This window comes from Mugil cephalus, chromosome 5 (assembly GCF_022458985.1).
Source record: "Mugil cephalus isolate CIBA_MC_2020 chromosome 5, CIBA_Mcephalus_1.1, whole genome shotgun sequence".
Lineage (NCBI taxonomy): Eukaryota > Metazoa > Chordata > Actinopteri > Mugiliformes > Mugilidae > Mugil > Mugil cephalus.
Window position 1 is genome coordinate 18,034,858 of NC_061774.1, and position 24,417 is coordinate 18,059,274.

Consider the following 24,417-nt stretch of genomic DNA (forward strand, 5'->3'; position numbering starts at 1 on the left):
CACCTCACACAAGTGTAGGTAATAGAAGAAAGCAGAAAATATACATACATATTACAATACTACCCTGTCGTGTTGTTGGGTTTTGTTTTAAATTAGCGTGAGAGAAATGAAAAATATATTGAGAAGGAAAATAGTTTTCTATATCCTGTATTCTATATTTCATAGACATCTTTGCACATTTAAATGTGTCACCCTCACTTTTTGTCTCCCGCTCTCTCCACAGTGTGTAACTGTGATCTGGCACGATCTGGCTTCTTCCAGAAGAAGGGCGAGTACATCTGCACGGCAGACTATCAGCGTTTGTACGGTACGCGCTGTGACCGCTGTGACAGCTTCATCACTGGAGAAGTGGTCTCCGCTCTGGGACGCACGTACCACCCCAAGTGCTTTGTCTGCAGTGTCTGCAGGTATGCCCGCACCTCCAGACACATACACACAGCGAAGTGTTTAATATATACAAGTGCACGGCTGACACTTTAAAAACTTTTATTTGGGGTTTTATAACAGAGGAAACATTATTTTCTTAGATAGATATGTATATGCATGCATATGTATATATTACTGATACAGATTTTTTTTTGACCACTTGGGGCAGCACATCATTTAAGTCCTGTTCACTCTCCTTTTACCTCTGTTTTGGGCTCCACCATTTAAAAAAAAACAAAAAACAGGTGCCTTCCTTTTTAGCCGCTAAACGTAATTCTCCCTTGCTAGCTGCTAACAGTTTCTGATAGTTGTTTTGTGCAAAGCGGGTAGTGTATCAAAAATTCTATGTTACCTTTTACGCTCCAAAACAGTCGACCAAAACAAATTGTAGAAAGACATGAAAAGCCACTTCGGAGCTGAGAGGACCAGCAGGAGGATTATAAAATAAAACTGCCAACATCAGTTATACCATACAGTGGTTCAGTGTTTCATTAATATAAATATAATTAGGATATCCTTCATTATCTTGAAATGGCAATTTTACGTGGATCAGTGATGCCCATTGCTACTGGCGCACATTCAGCTTCTGGCTTTGTATTGCACAATGTCAACGTGGGTGTCCTGTGCTTGTCAGTTGACTTCTTTATCTGTATCAGTTCTCTGAGGATTCATTAGCAGCCTGTTAGCGACTAGCGTGATAAAGGGAGAGGGTGGAGAACAAGGAACTGATTGTGGGGGCTCAGAAGATGAAATGCATATGCTGTCATCTGTTTCTCCGCCGTTACGTCACTGTTTTTCTGACTCATGGAACAATGACGCTGCACAAGTCCCGTTTTTAAAAAACAACTGTCCATTATTTTTTTATTAAGGCGCGGTCGATAATTAATGCGTGAGTCTGCCGCTGAGAATCAACAAATGCCGGCTCTGGAGTTCTGTCGGTCGGTTTGTACAGTCGAGACACGATTCCAATAGGAGAGCCGACCCGGTGTTTTGCGCTGTTAAGATTTAGTAAAAGTAGGCCATCTCTCCCCTGACCTCCATCAGTGTTCATGTTAAGCTCCTCCAGAACGAACCGTCAGCATCACTGCTGGCTCTCTCCCTCTTTTGCTGCTCTCCGTGTTTCGTTCTGAATGAAGACAAAATCCCTTTGGTGTGTTTGCTTTGCAGATGCAAAATAGTTTCTTATTTACTCCCCGCCTGTGTCTGTTTTGATGTGTTATAGGTTACAGGATCTTTACTTACTACTTACTTTCAGGAGAGAATTGTCTGTTTGTAGTCGGGTATGTGCATGGCATTGGCTGATAAACATACGGTCATGCCCAGCAGCTGTAGGCAAAAAAATAAATATATATTTAACTGACACCAACTGGCCAGAGACAGTCAGTGGAGCAGTCCTGGCAGTGACAGAGATGTCTGTGCGTGTGTGTGTGCCGTCAGTGTTTGTGGAATCAACTGGAAGAGACAGGGAGAAGCCGAGGGGTGAATCGCTTCTCTTCTTCTTTCGTGCTCCGTCTGCCCCCTGTCACAGTTGCTCCTAGTACCTCATGCTCTCCTCATCCTTCACTCCTGCCTTTCTTCCCCAACACCCACCCTCTCCCACGCTCCCTCCTCGTCATCGTTCTCATTATTCTCTTCATCACCTTCGTGCTCTTAATCACCCGCCGCGTCTCGTCATCTTCCTTTATGCCTTCATCCCTCCTCCTCTTTGTCACGGTGGCCTCAGCTCTTATTAAGGCAGATTGCAGACTTTAAACTTTCCTGAGCTAATGTGAAAGAGTGGTGACGATCAAAGCCAGCGGGCGTATCTCTAAAGCCAGAAATAGCTTTACTTTTGGACTGGCTAAAAAAAAAAAAGAGAGAGAGAGAAAAAAACACACATTAAATATGTAAACAGATTAAATTTTTAAAGCGCTGAGAAAGGCTGACAGGGCAAGAGTTTTCTTGAGGGAATGAGAGTAACATACAGGTAAAGACAAGGTCAAACGCGGACCGAGATACTTTTATTTTGCACCATTACAGCGTTTTTAGTTAGCCGGACTCAGCACTCCGAGAACCGCGGTCAAGAGGCACTTAAACGTGAAGAAGTTTCAGTGTGACGCACTTGAAGCTGGACACTCGAACAAACGAACAACAAAAAAAAAAAAAACAGGATTCGTGCACTGCAGTCAGACAACTCAGCTTTAAACTGAAAACTAAAATGATAGACGCGGTTTAAAAAGAATTAAAGACCCACGTTATCGGTTTTCAGAGCTTTGTGTTTCTTTCGGTATTTGCTAGGGCCTTTGGTGAATAATGTGTGCGCTCTTTTTGTTTTATGTGTGGACATTGTCCTTCTTTGAGTAAAATAAATGCACAAAGGAGCAAACCTAGAATACTCTATGTGCCAAATCGCTCCACGCGCACATAGTAGTCAGACGGGAACTGTAAAATACTTCTAGCTTCATAGAAGCACACTCACTAGAGCCTCCTGACCCGTACAGCATCAGATTCTTGCCTCTGACCATGCCTAAGTGACTACGTAGATGTATTGAGCTCGTGTGCCGCTGACTGGAGCTCTGCTGGAGACTCAAGCCTCCCTCTGGGTCTTGGCTCCTGCTCCAAGTCCCCGGCAGCCGGCAGGGGAGTAAAAAGGATTACCGCTGTCTATGTCTTTTAAACAGCCTTCTCTAAGCCTTTTAGCTCCCCATTCATTCTCGCATCCTGCTTAGTCATAAAGAAATCAATCCGTCTCCTCAAAAAGGAGAAGGGAAGAGAGTTAAAACATGAAGTGTGACATGGGGAATTTGATTTCGCAGGCGTCGTCGTATTCTCCGCCTGTTAGCACGCGGGTGTTTCCGCCGCTTCGTTGTAGCGCGGCTTCGACAAAGCCACGTAGGAAACAGTGACCCCGAGGTGGCAGCTGGTAAGAGCTGGATGGTCTAGACGGACTAAAATGGGCAGTTAAGATCAGTATGCAGTCCACGCAGGCTCCCTAATAAGTTTTCATTCTCAGCGAGAGAGCCAGTTTTCCTTTTCAGAGGCCTGTGGCAGCGTCACATTATCGCCTCTTTAATCACGGAGCAGCCCGGTGCTACTGCAGCAATCAGCGTCCTATTAACCCATCATCTCAGCTGTTTGCAAATGCATTTTCAGGTCCATAGACGATGTCAGACTCTATTCAGCTCGTGTCAGCAGGATTACGGCGTGTCTGTCACCCGGTCATGTTTCTGTCGCCGCCTATTTGTTATTCTCATGTGTACAGTACACCTGGATGGTGGTTTGTCTCCTATTGTACTCTGGTTTCTAATTCCCTCTTTCTTTCTCTGTGTTTTTTTTTTCTTCCTCAGTAAGCCCTTTCCTATCGGAGACAGGGTAACGTTCAGTGGAAAGGACTGCGTGTGCCAGCAGTGCTCCCACACACTTGTCAAGTCAAATGAACCGATCAAGATCCACGGGCCAAGCCGTAAGTCCAGCGTCCGCCACGCTCTGTCTGTTCTGCTTAGGGCCACCAGGCGCCACAACTTGCTGAGTCTAATGCGATGCGTCCACGAAGCCCATTTAGCTAATTTAGCTAATCAAGGGTCTGTCAGATCGGTGGTCCGACCTGTCGCGTTGATCTTCCAGCTGAGAGTTGCGCTACGAAAACAGACACATCATTCATTCATTAGCGTCAGCGCTAAAGTAGTACATATAAGTAAATAATGAGATCAATAAAGCTACCTATTTTTAAAAATAGATTATTAGACATAATTAGCCACGCATGTGTGTGAAGAACTTTTTTCTGAGCACGAAGCAACAAAATGACAGATTATGATGGTACAAGGGAGCGAAGTGACTGATTGCGGGTCATTTAGTTAAGCGTGGCATACAGACAGCAGACTGCTGCTTACTGACTGTGCAGTCATAACAGATGCCGGCGAAGCGGTGAATAACAGTCCCCACCAGATCGCTCCATTCAGGAGAATAAAATCCAAATGGCTCCCCGGGTACACGTTCATCACTCTGCCCTTACGAGGATGCAGCCGGATGTGAAACGGGACGGACGCTTAATGGGATGCCTCAAATGAGCGCGACATTTAAGGATGTAAATATGTGTTCAGCGCGCAGAAGTGGTAGATATACGTTTTCCACGTGCAAAATAATTGTGTCAGTGGAAAATGCAAATGAAGTATTAAAATAGCCCGAGGGGGACGTGCTAATTGTTGAGGTTTGCTTATTTATTAAGCAGCTCACCTCGACACGCAGTTTTATGATCCAGTTCTTGTTAAGTTCAGTGTCAAAACGTAGCTACAAAAACACACATTTTAAGCAGTGTTCCTGTGCCACATGGTAAGGCTGAGAAGCATGTGGTTTTCATTCAGCCAATCAGAGAAGACAACGGCAACATTCTCAGGTCAAATCAGGGTTGAATGTCGTCTGCAAGATCCACCTCTGTGTGAACGCTCAGCATAACTGCTTCATCAGGTACCATGAAGAAGAAGTGGCCTAATGTCGTCTAATATGATAATGTGTATGTATGATGACATGAATAATATAAATACATGTTTACATTTGATTACCACTTAAAGACAGGGAACTATATATGGTAACTTCATTAATCGTTAAATTTCTGCATGAAAATTAGGTAAATAAGTCGTCCTGTGCCCTCCAATAAAACTCTACAGTGCTCTTTAAAGGGTTAAGTCTTATAGCAAAATAATTTTAGGAAACCCAGACTACATGTGGCAATTCTCCATTATGGATAAATAATAAAATGTTAAATCTGAAACGTGTCCCAGTTTTCAAAGCAGATGGCTGAATACAGCCTAGGCAGATGACACCTCATTCACCTTCAAAATATAAAGTTTGTAATGGGGACGTCATAGTGGCCAGTGGGCTCAGTGTTTACCACAAAAACACAACATCTCCAGTCTTTTGGGGTCTGGTTTTCACAGGCCACCCTCATCCCTTTCTCTCCATGTCTCTCTATACTGTATGCAATGAATAAAATAAAGGCAGTGAAATAGTTTTTGCGTGTCGCAAATCAAAGAGCGAACCCTCTAAAGCACAGCGTTCGCGACAGCCACTGATGTTAATTTAAGTAGGTGTACGTGTCTACTGTGAAATCATCAATAAATACCAGCGCGGGAGCGCCACCGTGTTTGACAGATGGGCTGGTGATTTGGGTCTCGCGCTTACCTCGTTCTGTCATTTTCACAGAGGTTGATTTTTACCCCATTACCTTTGAACACGTGCAGTTTGGTCGCTGGGTGCTGAACTGGCTGTAGCTCCCACGCAGATCGTTTCATATCGATGTGCACCTACACAAATTAAGGCCTTGACTCGCCCGCTTTAAAGCTGCACTGCGGAAGTTTTGCCTTCCTGGCAGTGAGAGGGATTACACCAACCCTGTCGACACCTGCGCACGGTCACATTTAAGAATGTAATCTTTCCTCAAAACACTGAATGCATTTGTTGTCTGAATTGGCTCAAACCTTCCTATCACAGCCCAAAGATGTCATGCCGTTTTAAACACTGGGGTACTGTTATATACGATATTTTACAGATATCGCAGATTGCGTAGTTGAGTTTAAGCAGACCAGAACACAGCACTGATGAATTTAGGGCAAAACTTCCAAGAATTGTGTCTGTGAAGGTTTTCAGTCATCCAGGTCAAAAACTTGTAGAATTTCTTAAAGACGTTTCACCCCTCATCCGAGTAGCTTCTTCAGTTCTGATAAACTAGTGGGAAACTGAGGTTTAAATAGGAAAAGTCTGTGTAGTAAACCCATCAGAAACTTGCTCGACCACAAACTGGTGCCATTATGGAAAAAAGTGGCACCAGTTTCTTTATCCAACGCCTTTTGGATTACAAGAATTTTGTACTTTGTCTCATGGTGCTTTGACCAACCTTTCCTTATCACAAACTCTGTTACGTAACTGTAAATGTTTTAATACATATTTCATTCGGTGGCTAGAATGGGAGCTGCGCAATGACTCAGGAGAAAATCGGCCCGGCCCACAGACACTCTGGGGTTGAGATCCCGGCCCCCTAACACTCAGCACTATCACCACCAAATGACAGTTAAGATTTATTTGGTCTGCAGAAGCACGACTCAATACAGTGCAGTTCTCTACTGCAAAACACAGTTTGTCTTGGCTGACAAGGCAGAGTGGAGTGGTCCCTGGTGGTTTGCGCGCTCTTCTCAGGAGTAGTAGACCGGGTCAGAAAAGGTTAAGCTAAGCCAAATATCTTCCAAACAAATGGAGCACTGACCGATCTTTTTTTTCATTCTGTGGTCATGCATCATTTGTAACCTCTGTGCCGTCTTTCTTCTCCTTTTGCTCAGTTTAGTGGTGTTCAATAACTCCTGCCGGGCTGAGGGAAATAGAATACAGAATGTACAGTAAGCTTGTAGACAGCGTGTGTGTGTGTGTGTGTGTGTGCTTTGAGTGTTTGTGTGTAAGGAAAAGAGACAGAGATTCATCCACGTCTCATGTGAGAGATCTTATGCAACTGTCTTAGCCCCGTGGCTATTTAGTGATGCCTGCATCCTGCCTGCATTAAATTCACATTTAACACTGCTCACAGCTTAGAGGACTCGTAAATCTACACTATCCCACATCAGTGCAGCTGTTTCTTAAAGAGGTGGCTGTGTTGTGAAGTAGACAACTGCACTTTAAATCACACTAAGTGTTTAAAGATGTACAATCCCCTCTCTGTTTCCATCCCTCCTTCCTTCTGTCTCTTCTTTTCTCTACCTCGCTCATCTCCTTTCAGACTGTGCCGGATGTGGAGCCGAAATCAAGCAGGGTCAGTCCCTTCTGGCATTGGAGAAGCAGTGGCACGTCAGCTGCTTCAGATGTCGGACCTGCAATATGGTCCTAACCGGAGAGTACATCAGCAAGTGAGTGGGGAAAAAAACAACATAAAGGGAGAAAACATGTCTGAAAAGGCAGACCTAAACTATATTGCCGAAAGTATTCGCTCATCTACCTACACGCATATGAAGTTAATTGATATTCTTAATGATGTCGGCCCACCCTTTGCAGCTATAACAGCTTCAGCTCTTCTGGGAAGGCTTTCCACAAGGTTTAGGAGTGTGTTTATGGGAATGTTTCTTCCAGAAGCACATTTGTGAGTTCAGAGTTGAGAAGGTCTGGCTTGTATTTTTCATCTAATTCATCCCAAAGGTGTTCTATCGGGTTCAGGTCAGGACTCAGTCAAGTTCTTCCACACCAAACTCCCTCTTTATGGACCTTGCTTTGTGCACTGATGCGTAATCATGTTGGAACAGGAACGGGGTCATCCCCAAACTTTTCCCACAAAGTTTGGCAGCATAGAATTGTCCAAAATCTCTTGGTATGCTGAAACATTCAGAGTTCCTTTTCACTGGAACTAAGAGGCCGAGCTCAGCTATTGAAAAACAACCCCACACCATAATCACCAATCCACCAAACTTCACACTTGCAGACAGACAAGTGGCGAACTCCTATCGACCGCCAAACCCAGATGCATCCATCAGATTGCCAGATGGTTCGTCATGCCAAAGGACATCTCCATTGCTCTGGAGTCCAGTGGCGGCGTGCTTTACACCACTGTATCCACGCTTTGCATTGCACTCGGTGATGTATGGCTTGGATGCAGCTGTTCGGCCATGGAAACCCAATCCATGAAGTGTAAATAAATGTAAATAAAAGTTAACTTAGCGAGACAAATACAAAACTGGAGATAAACAGTGAAAGTGAAGAATGATGTAAAGTGCTTTATTTGTCATCATGCATGTTAGTGTACAACAAATTACATGGTGGGCTGATCCTGAACAGCTGTGACTGAGCACGCCAGCACTGCAGGCCAACCTGACCCGGCACTTAGCATCCATGTTTTTTGGGGCAGGAGGAAACATGCAAACTCCACACAGAGGAACCAAACCCTCCCTGCCACGGGTTTCAAACCCGAACCAGGACCTTCTTGCTGTCAAGCACCACTAACTATCAACTGTGTCACTGTGCTGCCCAAGTTTGGAGGTCTGTAGCAATTGACTCTGCAGAAAGTTGGCGACCTGTGTGCCCCATGCGCCTAAGATTCCTGTCATTTTACGTGACCTAACACTTCAGTCGCTTCCACTTTGTCATAAAACCACTGACAGTTGACTGTGGAATATTCAGTAGCAAGGGAATTTCACAAGAGGTGTCGTCCTTTCACAGTACCACGCTGTAATTCACTGAGCTCCTGAGAGCGACCCATTCTTTCACAACTGTCTGTGGAAGCGGTCTGCATGACTAGCTGCTTGATTTTATACACCTGTGGCCATGGAAGTGATTAGAACACCTGAATTAACTTATTTGGATGTGTGAGCGAATACTTTTGGCAATATGGTGCAGTTTGCTTTTGATTAAGCATACTGTGCTCCCCATATAAGGTGAACAGTGCATTTGACACACTACGTTAGCTTCTTTTATATTTTCTCTGTTGCAGGGATGGAGTGCCATACTGTGAGGCAGATTACCACGCCCAGTATGGGGTGAAATGTGAGACCTGCAGCAGATACATCAGTGGAAGGGTCCTGGAGGTGAGAGCGAGACCAGATTTCAACATGAAATGACGCCTGCAAAGATGTAGTTGCGCAGATCTGCAGAAATACAGGACTCCGGACTGGGAGTTAACTGTGGTAACTGAGTGTAATCGGCGTTATCGAAACCGAACAGTCGCTTTTTATCCTCGTCTCTGTTTAAGCCCCTATGGGAGTGAGCGACTTAAGATTGAGGGGTGATAAAAGAAAGTTCTGCGTTATCAAACCAAAACAAATTCAGCTGTAGTGTGTCAGCTTGGTCCAACATCAGAGCTTATTCACTTTTTCACAGTTTCATCTCGGTGTCAAGCAAAGGCCGGGCCTACCTGCGCTTGTGGGAGAAAAAAAGATTGAATCCTGACATTGTGTAACGAGTAGAAAGGAAAGGAGTTATGTAAAGATCAGAGGGTAAAAACTAGAGGGAAAATAGACAGAGAGAGCAGATTCTGCAGCGATAAAAATGCACATTTGCACAGGAGATGGGAGTCAACAGTGACGGGAGGACAGAAGAAGATTAAGAAAGAAGTGTGGGGGTAAACGATGAAGGGACAAGGGTTCAAAATAATGAAAGTGATGAAGTGCAAAGGCTAATTAAATGTTTAGGGAGCGGTCTCTGGAGTGCGTCTCTTGTCTTTTGGGACCTGTGGAAAGGGAACAGTCCAAGTAGAACTTAGTCAGACATGCGACACACTGTGCGCTGTTGTCCCTGTGCTCCTGTGCTTGTCAGAATGGTTGGTGTAAAGTGCTTTGTTCCTGACTGTCAGCCTCTCTGGGCTATTTATAGACATGGGGACATGTCAGCCTTTATACACGAGTCTCTCTCTGTCTCTCTCTCCTTCCTTTCCCTCCTTGTCTATCTCCCTGTGAACCTGCATGTGCTTGCATGCATTCATCCTTTATCCCTGTCAGTTTTTCACGACATAATGATGCACCTCTTTATGATGCAGCACGCAACTGATCTGACTCACTGGAAGCCCAATGTAGATGACTTACTACCTAGACCTGCAGAATCTATTAAAGACAAGAAAATCATATGTGGCTCATCTTGGCCTCCTCATCTCCGCTGTCTTGTGTCAGAAACCATTCTGCCTATGTCCATGTGTGTGTCGATGATTAGGCCTCCTACCACAGGGCGCCTCTGCGGTCCCAACTTTCCAGAGCCAAAGGTTGTTAGTTTAATGAGTCGTTTTAGAGAAGACGGAGAAGGGAGGAAATAAAGGGAGGAAGTTGTAGGCAGACGCTCGTAAAAAATCCTTTCCTTTCTTGAGTTTCACTTCACGTCTCAGTTCCGCAATAAATTTAGCAACCCTGTTAACACCACTGGAGAGAATGGGGGGGCCTCATTAGAAACGGTAACAGCAGTCGCTGAACTGATACCATACGACCACAGACGGTAAACGCTCTGCTGCTCGGAAAGCAGGAGACGGAAGTGCTGCGTCCTCTCCTGGTTTTCCTTTCATAGTAACCTGAGCAGCTACAGTAGGGAGCCCGGGTATCAGCTAAGATGCAGCTCAGATAGAATTAAGAACCATGTAGGAGGCAGCTCTTGGGGAGAGCTCAAAGATTTCTTGCAGATAACATAAAAGCAGCTGTTTTTTTTTTTTTTTTTTTTCGAAGAGCAGGAATAGTCAACGCAGCATAAAATGATATGATACCATACCATCACGCCCTTAAACATGCATGCTGGGGTGTGTTCACTCGACACAGTCTCCTTGTCAGCAGTCGCTTCCATAAATAAAATTCACTCTAATGGCGTGTCAGTGAAGGCAGAGGTGACAGGACAGGGCCGCACCTCAGCCGCCCTCCCCCGCACAGACCCGTGTGAGAAACATCAGGACCGTGAACTGCATCGTTTTATGTGCCCGTTCCACCTACGCAGTGTGTTTGGATGTGTTCCCTGTGGGCGCTCCGGATGTCCAAGGACATGTTTCACAATCTTGTGTCCTTCACATATATGGCCACCCTCTTTCTTTCTGTATCACACACATGCGCACACTGTTTCCTCATGTGACTGACCTGCAGGGATCTTCGCTCTAATTGCGGTATGGGGCGGAATGGGTGGTGGCTAGCATGTGATGAAACTGCCACAGGTCATCCAATAATTTCCCAATACTTGGTGAGGCCACTGGTGGTCACGAGGTACACAGTGAAAAAAAACAACAACAACAACACACAGAGACACTCAGTATGTTTTTAAATGGACGAAGAAAAAAAAATCAGACTCTAACTGGGCAATTTATGTGCACATAAGCGCATTACTCCGATGTTCTCCTTAAAAGACTAAGACAGATAATACGATTGGGAATTGATTTTCTCCGACATGTATATGCCTTAATTGGAGTTTAACTAGACAATGCTCCACAACCGCTACGCTAACGTATGGAACTAAAACATCTAAGACAGCCAGCCACAGTAGAAGAAGAACCACCTGAGTGATAGCGCCATCTTATCTGAACAATAAGTAGTGTGCACATGAGGTATGAGATTAAAAAAGATGTACTATTATCCATCTGGTTGTTGTTTGACATGCTGGTCTGCTGCATGAACAACTCTTGTTTATTATATGACATAATAGGTCAACCGGAAAGGGTAACGTATTAACTCACTGACAAGACACATATCGCCACCTAGTGTGGAGGAGGAGGACACGCTCCGAGTTAGTTATCCGATTTTCTCCGTTGCATGTAAACCGGGTCAAGGACCGCATTCAGAAAGTCAAATTTCGAGCATATCTAGATTAAGCTGTGCATGTAAACGCATAAAGTGACCTCCTCAAGGTGGGGGCGCAATTTTCTAGATAAGCCCCTCGATATGTGAAACTCTTTGTGGTGGTAGTTTATTGTCAGTCACACCTCTTCTTCTCTTCTCTCCGCTCCTCCTCACAGGCGGGAGGGAAACAGTACCATCCGGCTTGCGCTCGGTGCGCCCGCTGCAACATGATGTTCAAAGAGGGAGAGGAAATGTACCTGACAGGTGAAACCCGTCACAGCCACACACCCACGCTCCGACAACACACATACACGTGTCACAAATGTAGACAAATGGATGGCATGTCCCTCTCCACTTTTTCTTGCTCTCCAGGATGTGAGGTGTGGCACCCATTATGCAAGCAGGCGGCGAGGGCGGAGAGGAGGCTCAGGGTGAGTTAGAGTTTGACATGTTAACGTTCACTAAAAAACGAAACGGAAATAATCCTCACTGTGTGCTGCCTACTTTGTTTGACTGCATCTCACAGCACAGACGCCTGTCAGAGACCTCCATCTCTCCGCCCGGCTCCTCCATAGGCTCTCCCAGTAGAGTTATATGTGTAAGTAACCCACAAATCCGCGGCTTTTGGTCACCTTTGGCCCCCCCTGCCACTGAACCCTACGCTCAAAGGCACATTTGCTACACCAGAAACACAAGCACTACCCGTAGGCTTGGAAGGTTAAGCACCAGTGTGAGAGGCTGCTCACTCCCTTGGCCTGTTCACTCGTCTGTGTCCTTTTTATTAATAGCGCGGCAAGATGTTGAAAAGAGGCATGTTTTTTTTTTAAATTTTGTTTATTAGTTTAGTTTTTGAAGTGTGAATGTTACAGCAGGAAATTAAACCGACACAGCCATATCCTACTCATATCTTTCTCATCAGCGAATCAAGATTGACACATGCACTATCATGTCACATCTGTGATGTCTATTTCCACTCATCCAGGACCAAAAAACAGCTCAAATAAGTGCTGAAAAGTACCATTTTTAGCAATCCCAGCCCTCTTTTCACATCGTGCCTCGTCCGGTTGTCTGAAAAGGGCTGTGACTGGATGTGCCCCGCAGATCTAGACCAGTTCCGTTTCAAGTCAAGGATGAGTCCTGCTGCGTGGCAGTCTGCTGAGTGCTGCTGTTGTATGACGGCAGCGCGTGAGCATGTCAGCGGTTGTTTGCATGCAAGCAGGAGTCACCGCTATCCGCTCCGTCCTACCTTGCTCTCGCCTCATAATCGATGACCTTTCTGTTTGAGGTGATGGATGAGGGAGAACTGCAGTGTAAGCACGCTTGTCGTCCATACTGTCTCCGTCTCTCTCTCTATGCCTTTGCTTCCTCTGCTTTCTCTCTCACACACTCCTGAAGGTCAACGACGTCCACTGCTGTCAGGTTGCATGTGCACATCTGCATGTGCTTCATCAGCTCCTGCTGCGCCCCCATGGCTTGTCTCACCGTTGCATGATCTGCTCGCTGTCACTGGTGGACTTTCCATTTGATTATGTTGCTGTGTGTTGTCCATGTGGTTGATGTTGGGTCTCGTGGCTGTTGTCTCTGTCCTTGGTGTGTGTGTCCTCTCTCCAGGCCACAGTGGAGAATAAGATCCTAGATTATAAGGACCTAGCTGCACTGCCAAAGGTCAAGGCCATATATGAGGTCCAGCAGCCAGACCTCATATCCTCCTCATACCAGCCGTACCTCAGATACACCTCTGATGAAAGGCTAGACACTTACAGCTGTGGGGAGGTACTACTGCCACACACTCCCGGCCAAACGCAACATTGTTCATATCAGTGGTCTCTTTTCAGAAGGAAGGAAAGTGTATGTCTTCATTAGATCTCTTTCACGTAGTTTAATATTTCTCAATTCATCCTTTTGTACTTTTTGTCACAAGAAAACTATTCTGTAATATATTGGTATTGAATTTGACTGGATGGGAAATGTTGTAGGAGAGTGTATAAGGTTAGTCTTCCTTTCTCCTCACTTTCCGTTTATGGGAGTGCTTTTTAAATTGCGACTGTTTTTCCATAAAATCTGGTGAGAACAAAACAAAAGAAACAAGCCTGAAGTCAATTCCTATTAAATTAAGAGAACTGTTATTAAACCATAGCTATAGGGATAGCTGGACATTGCTTTCTTCTCAAGATTTAGATGGAAGACTGATACTGCTCTCACATGTGAGTGCTCATTGTGAAGACAGAGCCTGCAGGTGATTGGCTTATTTCAGCCTAAAGAGTAGGAACATGAAGAATTGGCCAACCTTCCTACATGTTCCAACCAAGAATCAAAGCTCCATAAAACCACACAACTTAATGTTCTTACACTTTGGTTTGTTTGCAGGTGTTACACATATAAAGTGTGAATTTGTGAGCTTTAAACAGACATAAGTGTTATGTTCTCACCTAAAAAGCAAAATGTAACTATTCCTTAAACCGACTTTGAAGTAATTACATTTAAGCTAGCAATCTATTTTGGTACTTTCTTGTGGTTACCTTAAGTATTTATTTTGTCTAAGTGCTCAATTTTCTGTCTCCGCTCATTCCGCAGTCACTCGGGACACTTTCTCCCTATTCTCAGGTGAGCATTCCTGCTTCAGATATGAACAGCTTCAACACTTGGGATGCGTTCAAACAAGTGAACTGTTGTCATTCTGGGCTGTCACTGAAGTATTTGTCTCCTCCTGCTCTTCTTCTGGCTCCACTTGTCTCCGTTGTCCCTTAGGACTATGACAGCCTGGACATAAAGCAGAGGCGGTGCTCCAGCCCAGGTTACATCGACTCGCCGACGTATAGCCGCCAGGGCATGTCGCCCATCCTGCCCCGATCTCCACAGCACTTCGGCTACCCCGGTAAGATAGGTGGCATTTAATTCTCTTAAGTCACCTGTTTATAACCTCAGTGTTTAGGGCTTATCTATCGGGTAAAACGACTTAAGTCTTTAATGTGGACACACTTATGGGTTCCTGAGCCAAGGCTCAATAAGAACTTAAGGTAATAAATACACCTATTTGTTTTCTTGCCAAGGCTGATACCATTGTAGCAATCTGCCAGCAACTGAGCGGCTTAGCTAAGCATACAGCATGGAAACAAATACCCGTCAGTGCATCCAGGAAACCAGATGAGACTTTAGTTTTTAAACACGATTTAGACTCAACTTTATTGATCCCTTTGGGATGACTCCCTCAGGGAAATTGTATTTCCAGCAGCTCTATATATACAAAAAATGCACAATAAACGATAAACTCTTAGCTAAGTATATATATATATATAAAATAGAGATTAAATAACAGATTAAATTACAAATATTGCACAGTGGGTGGATGACTACCACTTTCCTTCCCTTCTGTCCTTTATGGCCTTTTTTTTCTTCCCTCCAGAGTGAGGAGTTGTACAGCCTGATGGCATCAGGAACAAAGGAGTTCCTGAGTCTATTAGTCCAACAGAGAGTAACAATCGCATTATTCCTTTTGCAGAATATTACACTTAATATGACAGATGTCACATACTGTGTATAAATTCACTGCATTAGGGTGAAATGCCTAACAACATAGTCGTTTGTCACGTGTGCTGCAGTTGCTCCTTGGTTGTCATTTCATTCAACTCTTGCACATGTGCAGTGACGCTTTACTTCTGTCAGGCCAATAGCCTTTGTCATTACACAAGTGGAAAAGTTACTTTGCGAATTTGAAGAAACCTTTTCAGCTGTTCAGTTTTCATCACACGCACGTGTTCTTCCTCCACGCTCATCTTTCCTTTTGCTGTGATTGGCTGCGGCTGGCTGCAGGCTCTGAGAGTGGCAGGAGTTCACCTTATTACGGCCAAGAGGGGCGGTCAAGCACGCCCACCACAAACCAGCCCCCTAAACATTTTCATGTGCCAGGTAGGACTCCTCATCTCCTCGCTGCACCGCTCACACTAGACCCTTCGCTTCATCAGCCATTACTCACTAATGCAAATCACTCAGGAAGGTCACTTTTTAAGTCGGGTAAGAGAACGTGTGAAAATGTGACTTAGTCGTATTTTTATGCAACACATAATTGCTCTGGCATATTCTTCCCCTCATGCTGCGCCTTCCTTTACAGCCATTTCTTCCTCCTCCTTCCGCCCCATCGTGCCAACACCGACTCACGTCCTCTCCTCCTTTGCTCCTCCATGTTTCACCTCTTCATCTCCTCTTTCTCTCCTCAGCCACAGGGGACCCCAACATCTACAGGAAGCCTCCCATCTATAAGAGAACGGGTACAGTGCAGTTAGCCCCGCCTTAGCCTGCCTGTCCTCCTGTCAGTTTAGTCATGCTGTGTTTGACACTTGATGTAGATGTTTTTGTTTCCTATACTGACCTATTGATGTTCCTAGCAGCCCCTCGTGATTTTGCATCGATTAGTATCGATGCCCCGGTTATTGGTGAAACTGAGACAAAACAAGTGGTGGAAAGGGCTGACGTCGTGCTAGTAAAACCACAAAGTAAATAGACTCGCACAGCTCGAGGAAAGTCAGTCGGCCTTATTGCACTAGCTGCTGAATGTAGAAGAGCAATATATATATATATATATGTGTGGAGTGTACGCTCCACGAGCATCTGCGTGCAGATCCCGGCAGGTTCTCGTTGGCAAACAGGGCTGGAACAGGCCGCGAATGATGTTGAGGGTTGCTCAGGCATGACGAGTGTTGAGTGCACTGGACTCTGAGGACGCACAGCTCAACAGAAAAGAGCAGTGCAGTGGAATAAAGCAGTATTATGACAAGAATCTATATTTTTCCTGTGTAGTCTACTTTAGATAGTCAGGGCTCAGTGCCTGGTTCAAGTCGATGTTACTGTGATTTTATTTATTTAAGGCGCAACCTAAAGACAGACACCATTCTAATTATAGAAAGCAGATGGACTCCGTGAGGGAGGATGGCTGATTTCCTAATTGTGTGTATTTAAGTTGTTAACCAGTCGAACGGCTGCACGGCGACGCGCTTAACACAAGATGCTATTTTTTCCCTTCTTTTTCATTTTACAAGTCATTAAACTTACACGCACTTCAGCCATCTGGATGTCGTGCTTGAGGACAAACGAGCATAAGAATAACCCCCCCCCTTCTTTCGTCACATTGCGCCTCGAAAGGGCTGTTCAGCTGAGTCACAAGACGCTGCTGATCGAGGATAGTTTATCTCTTGTTGTCGTCCTGCATGCTCCTCTGTGCCACTGTATACGTGTGGGTTACTTAGTGGACAACTTTGTGTGTAGACACTTTCACCCGTCTATAAAATTACTACATCACTGGCCAATGATGTTCCATCTTCTTCTTTTTTTTTTTTATCAGCAGACACTGTAAATGAGTTCCACAGGCTTTCAGCTGGCCTCGTTAGAGTACTGACGTTTAACTCTGCATCACCCACATTGATCCTCCTTACGCTTTACGTCTTCCTAAAGAGCTATTGATCATTATTTCCTCTTGTTTCAGTACAAAAGCGCAGTTGATGCAAATCAAAAGCCACAGCGGACACATTTGTGCATCAGAGGCCAGTTATGTAGTAATCAGTTAACATGTTTGCTACCTGTACGGATGAGCATCTCAATCTAAAAGCCCCGTGTTCTCCCATTCGGCTTTGTCCCCGTGATCTGTACGGGTAGCAAAGCTCTTACATTCGCACGCCTCCCTCTGGTGCGCTCCAATAATGTTTCCCTTTTCTTTCGCCTCTTTTTTATTGCATCCAATCACTTTTATTCACTTCCCTCCACCTTCTGCTCCACTTTACCCGGTGACCTTGCCACTGTAAGTATCTCCCCCGTCTCGCTGTTTCACTCACTAGTGGTAGATAGATATATCATGCTCCTGTGTGAGTCTGTGTGTGTTCATGTGCAAGTGTCTCTTTTGTTGTGTGTTCGTCGTCACGTGACAATATCGTACGGCCATACGTCCTCTAAGAGAGATATCAATCTGCTGCCAAATTTCTATGTGAATGGAAGCGAAGTGTGTGTGTGTGTGGCTCTCGCGTTGAGTTGACAGTGATGCGAGTGTTAGGCATCGGTGTCATGCAACATGCATAAAGGAATTCAATGGCTCATGGATCGGGCCATGGATGGTAAATGGCTAACAGACTGAGGAGCAATCTATGCGACATTACACCGCATGTCACCCCCATTGACTTCCATTGACTGTGCTTTAGCGGCATCGATATCATCGCCTCGCCCCGCTCATGGAACGACTGCCGTGCCTCGGGCTGAGCAGTAACTGAACTCACTTTAATGTTATTTTCCCGCTGTTGGCCTGAGATATTGATCTCCTCTGACAGGATATGATGAGGATGAATTGGTGGCGTAAATGCCCTCTCTCTTGCTGTGACAATCATTAATATGCTTTCTTCAGCACACTGTAGCGCGCTGTAGTGTGCTGAAGACATGTTTGGCGGTTTACTTTCTCACTGAGAGCAAGACGAGAAGATCAATACCAATCTTATGAAGCACGTGTGTGTTCGACATGAAGCCAGGAGACAGCTGGCTTAGCTAAAAGACTAGAAGCAAAGAGAAGCAGCAGAATCCACAGACACCGCTAAAGCTCGCCAACTAGCATGTTGTCTCTTGGGCACAGCGTCTTCCTTTCTCCAGGAAGAACATTTTAGACTTTTTTTTTATTTTACATTCAGTTTTTTATAGAAGAAAGTAACAAGATATAACTGTGTTCGAGGAAGTAAGATGAGACATCATAACTTGTTGGTTCTTTCCATACAATAAAGTGAGGCAATGATTTCTGGTCTTTATGCTAAGCTAAGCTAACCATCTAATGACTCCAGGTTCATACCGAACCAACAGAAAATTGGTATTGGTTTCTAATTTTCCAGTTGTTCAAGAAGTAAAACAACTGAATTAACTGGAAGCATTTAAAAGTAAATGTTCTATATTGCAAACCATACTAACATAAACGGATGTTTTTGTCAGAAAGTTGCACCTAAACTATAAAATGTATTCGCTACGCACCGAAATGGCTCCTGTCCCTGTAATATGTTCTACTACTGGTAATGGATCATTATTACAAATGTCACAATTCGTTCAGAATTCATTGATAACTTTTTAAAGTCCCCAATCTACTAAAATACCCATGAAATATCTAAAGTACATTATTTCCCTCTGAAATGTAGGCAAGTCAGAGTAGAAAGTAACATAAAATTAAAATGAACCTACCCTCGTATTTCAGTATGGGGCGTCTTTCAACCAATGTAGAGAAAATAATAACCTCTACATGCATCTACAACCAATCAGATCCATTTTGTTGTGAACACAGTCATCTCCACAGCGCTCAGATTCATGCCGCTGTTACTGTTCCGTCCATTTGATTGGGCCGGACAGAACATTTTCAGGCTGACTTCCAGGCTAAAATGCACCAACTAAGTTTACTTACGCCGCTACTAATTTCTCATCCAACTCCCTGTAAGAAACTCGGTGTATATAAAGTCCATTCCAATATGTCAAACCATCCCTTTTACAGACAATCATTTGGAAGCAGCAACCAAAAGTAGGACCAGTGAGGACATCCTCAGGTCCTCCAGACTGTCCACCTACTCTCCAGAGCCGTACGCCCAGTCAGAGTCTGACTACTACCCCTACACCAGCTCCCCAAAGGGTAGGAAATACTGTCTTCTCCCTTGTAGTGAGCATCAAGCTTATTTTTTATTTATTTATTTTTTTCACTGAATCAGACACAGCACAGGAGTGCAGTTCATTTTGTAACCGTGTTGTCATATTTATTCACTGTCTCGCTCTGTTGCTGTGTTCCACTTGGAACTCTATAAGGGAATCTCTTTTATCTCTTTCCTCTCTCAGCCTATCGGGCGCCGAGAAGACGCTTCTCGACGGGAGGAGATGAAGAGAGTTGGAGTCACGGTCTTCAAAGAGTAAGAGCTTCATTATTTTCTATCTCCCTTTTCTTCATCATCATCATCAGACTGAAAAAAAGTCCCCTCCTCAAATATACCCATAAATAATGTACTTTTTAATAGTACGCCACCTAAAATATCTTCCTTTACCATATTAGCTGCACGTTGAAATATCCCTGACGTCTCCATTTCCATTTTTCTTTCCCCCCTCCACCCGTTATGCTTTTGCCCCGGCCTCGTTCCTCTCAGATTGGGAGTGGCATCGGGAGGATGATCCTAAAGGAGGAGATGAAAGCCAGATCGGGTTCCTATGACAACGACCCCTGGGGCAGTGCGAGGAATTCTCGTAGCGGGAGCAAGGAAACACTGAACACTACAGGCTACGGCACCACGGCGTACAACAACACCATCAACGGCTGTAAGGACCCCCCGTCCTCCCCCCTGTCTTACACTACCCCACCCCAACTCATCCCCCTCTTTTGTCCTGTCTGCAAATTCATGAAGGCCCGCACCTGCATTGCTAAGCAGCCATGTCCTTCCCGGTGCCATCATATATGACGCCACGAGGGCTTTTTATGAGCATCAATATCTGCTGTCGCTGGGGTTTGAGGCGAGGGCAGTCAGGTTGTGGATGCAGGTCGCAGAAGGTCATGGGTGCTGCGGGCTGGGCGGCTTATTGGGATGGAAAGATGATGAGTGAGCTGAACAGCTGCTGCCAAACCTGCGGTAGGCCAGCAGCAGCAGCAGCAGATGTGGCCTGCCATTGTTGCGGATAGATATCTGATAATGCTGATTCTGAACATCCGAAGCCAACGAAAACACAACTAGATGCAGACAAAGATGGAAAAATCTGTGTAGAAGTCAGACTTGAAGCCATATGAGTTGCCTCCTGTTTGTAAGGACGAAACTTCACTGGCTGTGCATACGTATTGATACTCCCAGGCTACTCTCCCTCTTCACCTTGCCTGCTTATTAAATTCTCTATGTTCTACTCATCTGAATCCTTCTATCCACCCATCTATCTGTTTATCTGTCTCACCCCCCCCCCTCTCTCCCGCACAGCTGGTGTCCCATATCCTGTTTTATTTATGAGGAGTAAGATCTCTCATTAGAGCCGTTCCTCAAATGGGAGGGGGCACAACTGAATGGGCTGGCAAGAAAGCCACAAAGGCTTGTAACCACACAAGCCGTGTCGTATGATTACACGGTAAAGCGCGCAGTTTTTAAGAGCTGGTGTATTTTTATGTATTTCTTTTTATGCATCATCCCTGAGTCTTGCGTGGCCTCTTTCTGCCTTGTTGCCCCTTTGATGTTTTTGTGTTCCTCTCAGGGCTGCACGAGCACCAAACCAAACAAGCCTCTAACTAGACAGATGGCTTTCGAATCTCTACAGCGGTTTTGTTGAATATTCTTTGAGGAATTTCATCTAAGTTCTGTGTGGCCTAAAATATTGTGTTTTTTGCGTTAAGTAACACGTCATTTAATACTGTGCCCTTTTTATTTGACAGCTCCTCGTTCTCAGTACAGCACGGATAGTGGTGAGTTTATTCTTTCCTATTTCCTAACATTCCTGAAATGTTTAAGCTATTGTTAGTTTTTTTTTTTTTTTTTTTTGGGGGGGGGGGCTGGTGTGTAATCGTAAATGATGTCTTTGTGTTCGGTGACCTTACATTAACCAAGCCCCAGTATGGTGTGCTCACATCTGGATCTCTGTAGGATTTTATTGTCTCGTCATGAGCGCCATCTTCTGGCACTGATCAGGCACTTCTGTTTTACAGGGTGCACAGAGTGCATTTAAATATAATTTAAAGCAGATTTGTTGCTGTCTCTGTATTTCAGATTTTGTTTGTAAGTCGGCTTCGCTACCGGGGTATGGACGCAACGGCATCCAGAGGGTGAGACGACAGTGGACATAATTATCTTTTGCCATGTATCATGTAACATTTCTTACGTCTGATGCGTCTTTCACCTCTTTTCAACCTTCCTTCTGTGTTGTTTTCCGTGACTCCTTAGGCTTAATCCTTTAGTTAATTTCATTCTCCTTCTCTGCACCTGCAGCCTCAGAGTGCAGATTGCTACCAGTACCAGTACGACACTGGCAGCGAGGTCAACTGGGGAAGCAGAGGTAATTTAATATGAAATTCAATCACCTGCCCTTTATTAGATTGGAGAAATTAATTCAATGGGTTTTTTTTGTAGTTTAATCTATTGTACTGACCCAATTGTCTTGGTCTTTTTTTCACAGCAGAATACAAGGTGAGGTCCTAACACAACCACTTTTTAAATTATTCATTTCATATGTTGATTAAACCCAGTGATTTTATCTAAGCACCGTTACCTCTCCTACCCTGCAGATTTACCCATATGAATCACTCATTGTCACCACCAGAGGGCGCAACAGGCTGCCCAAAGATGTAGACAGAGCCAGACTAGAAGTAAGTTATGAGTGGGACGTGAAGGAGAAGGAGAAACAAAAATATGTGCTCTGATGCCAGTGTGTGTAATATATATAGTGTGCTTGACTAGTTTGATGTCATTGTAAAACAAATAATAAGGAAATAGCATAGTACACGAATGTGGGACTAAACTGGTTCTTTTAGTTCAAATGCGAATCCTGTGTATCCCCAGCGCCACCTGTCCCCAGAAGAGTTTGTCCAAGTGTTCGGTATGACCGTGGAAGACTTCGACCGCCTGGCCCTGTGGAAGAGGAACGAGCTAAAGAAACAGGCCCGACTGTTTTAGCTTTCATGGGGACAGCCGTTGAACACTGCCACAACAGAGCCGAAGACCGACTGTGGGAGAGGCAGAAAGACGGGAACGCTTCTTCTCAGTTACACTGCCATGCCCGAGATCTCTTTCCAGATCGCCTCGCACGACAAACCAAATTCTGGCCACAATAGAGTGGGTACTTATGGGATACAGCGGAAAGGCCACACAGAGACTTTATGCACAGATTTACTGATAAACTGTTGGTGGTTGCCGGTGCAGTTGCGCGCTGGAGTGGAGTGTAAGCAATAGAGACTGTCATGCAGTAGTGTTGTGCTTTTCTTAAGACATGCCTGTGCCCCTGTACGGCCACGTGAGAGTGTCCAGAGCTGCAGGACTAGAACACAATGAGGAGAATTTTGGCTTTGCCTTATTTGTATGCTCTTTAAGTTATGACTGTGCGGCACCAGCAATCTGACTGAGTAGAATGTAGAAATGGTATATCGTTTATGACACTTTATTGGCGTGAATGATTAGACAAGAGGAATGAGTGTGGGCCTGCAGCATCACTTTGCTTTGGTTTAACGATGCATTTTCTTTCTATCTTTTTCTTTTTTTTTTTTTAGCTCTTTCACATGAATCAGCGTCCCTTCCAGTTTACACTATCAGACAGACACAAACCATCTGAGGGGGGTTAAAAGTTTTTTTCCAGTTTAATTGATTTGTGTGAAACTGAAAACCAAAGTGAGAATGCAAAAACACCACATTTTGGCACATCACTTCCTCGTAGCGCCGTCGAGATGGATGCAGTTCACTCTGCAGCTGTACGGTGACCTAAAAGAATGTGCAATCCAGTAGATTTAATAGATGAAGGAAGTGCTAATCCTGTCCGCCCGCTCCACATTTCCTTCTCATTGCAATAGAATGATGACTAAATGTTTTTAGGGTGAGGGTTATAGTCATCCACGCGTTTGCATACACTATTATTTATATTGTTTTAGAATAATAATCCAATAATTTTGTAGCTACAGAGATTATATTCATTCACAAAAGAAATGCTCTGCAAGGTATTTGACACACTGACAAAGATCCAGGGTTGTTGAAGATTTTACTTCCTTTGAATACTGTTATATTTGATTTTGTCACTAAAATTAAAGTTCAAATGAAAACCAGCCTCCCTTTTATTCATTTACTCATTCTACTGGCTCAAATAATGACTGATACCATGTTATGTAGCTAGCGAGCAGTTATTAGCTTAGTTTAACATGAAGGCTAGGAAAAAAAAGCAAATTACCTACCTTTTTCTGACTGGAAAATATATATATTTTATTTTAAATAACAGGGTACAGACCTTTGACTGTATACACAGATGAACAAGTCATTGTTGACACACCCATAGGTCTGGAGCTTAGCGCTGTGTCTACGGCCTCCACCATCTTGGCAGTGCCTTCAGTCAGAGGCGCGTGACTCGACGTGACGTCAAGAGACCACTGAATCTTAATGAAATTAAGTGAATCATTTTAGTAAAAGGCAAAGAGACCTTTGACTGATAGACAGACATCTATAGTGTCAATTTATGTTTTGCTAGTTTCATTAGGAAGCATTCGGGTTAAGAAATATACAAGGTTACCTAGGCAACCAGACCTTACTATTGGTAGTGATCAACTGTCAGATAAAAAACGATGACCGTCAGGTGACATTTATAAAAACAATTACCCCACAACCTAAGTCATGAAAAGGGAAATGGAAAACCAAACAATTTTAGTATATTTTCTGTAAAGATATTTCTGTTCAGTTGGGCTGAGGATGATTATTTACGTTTAGATCCAGACTCAAGGAGATATTTGGCATTTCCCTCTGTTTGATGCATCCACTTCTGATGTTTTTCTGACCCAGGTTGTCTCTAGGTACATACATAACTTCTTTAATGCAACTTTAACGTTTGATTTTTATCTAAAATAACTGTTTATAATGTATTAAGTTAGTGAGGCTTTACTGGAGGTGGCGAGTGCATTTTGTTGCATTTGACAGGCCATGGATATGCCCTTCTTCAGTCCCTTGCACTTCTGATGTCAATAAGAATCAGAATCAGAAAAAAAAGACGTTATTTGTCCCCTAGGGATAATTAGGCTGGTGAAGAGTGGTACATAAAATTAAAG

General features: G+C 44.3%; 1 protein-coding gene across 7 annotated transcripts in view; it reads left to right on the top strand.

Moving 5' to 3' along the window:
* ablim3 (actin binding LIM protein family, member 3) overlaps nt 1-23,430 on the top strand; it is a 42,321-nt gene extending 18,891 nt beyond the window's left edge. Inside the window, exons 3-23 of one of the 7 annotated variants that reach the window (XM_047585676.1) lie at nt 224-407; nt 3,753-3,868; nt 7,166-7,292; nt 8,864-8,957; nt 11,843-11,930; nt 12,039-12,097; nt 12,193-12,264; nt 13,278-13,439; nt 14,241-14,270; nt 14,415-14,541; nt 15,477-15,572; nt 15,881-15,931; nt 19,165-19,299; nt 19,500-19,570; nt 19,802-19,970; nt 21,061-21,090; nt 21,392-21,447; nt 21,611-21,677; nt 21,798-21,808; nt 21,907-21,987; nt 22,181-23,430. In XM_047585676.1, the coding sequence (XP_047441632.1) occupies nt 224-407; nt 3,753-3,868; nt 7,166-7,292; nt 8,864-8,957; nt 11,843-11,930; nt 12,039-12,097; nt 12,193-12,264; nt 13,278-13,439; nt 14,241-14,270; nt 14,415-14,541; nt 15,477-15,572; nt 15,881-15,931; nt 19,165-19,299; nt 19,500-19,570; nt 19,802-19,970; nt 21,061-21,090; nt 21,392-21,447; nt 21,611-21,677; nt 21,798-21,808; nt 21,907-21,987; nt 22,181-22,294 (1,940 nt within the window). In that variant the 3' untranslated portion in view covers nt 22,295-23,430. The remainder of the gene's footprint in view (nt 1-223; nt 408-3,752; nt 3,869-7,165; nt 7,293-8,863; nt 8,958-11,842; nt 11,931-12,038; nt 12,098-12,192; nt 12,265-13,277; nt 13,440-14,240; nt 14,271-14,414; nt 14,542-15,476; nt 15,573-15,880; nt 15,932-19,164; nt 19,300-19,499; nt 19,571-19,801; nt 19,971-21,060; nt 21,091-21,391; nt 21,448-21,610; nt 21,678-21,797; nt 21,809-21,906; nt 21,988-22,180) is intronic. The other 6 variants (XM_047585677.1, XM_047585678.1, XM_047585679.1 and 3 more) reach the window with 6 other exon arrangements.
* The last annotated feature ends 987 nt before the right edge of the window (nt 23,431-24,417 follow it).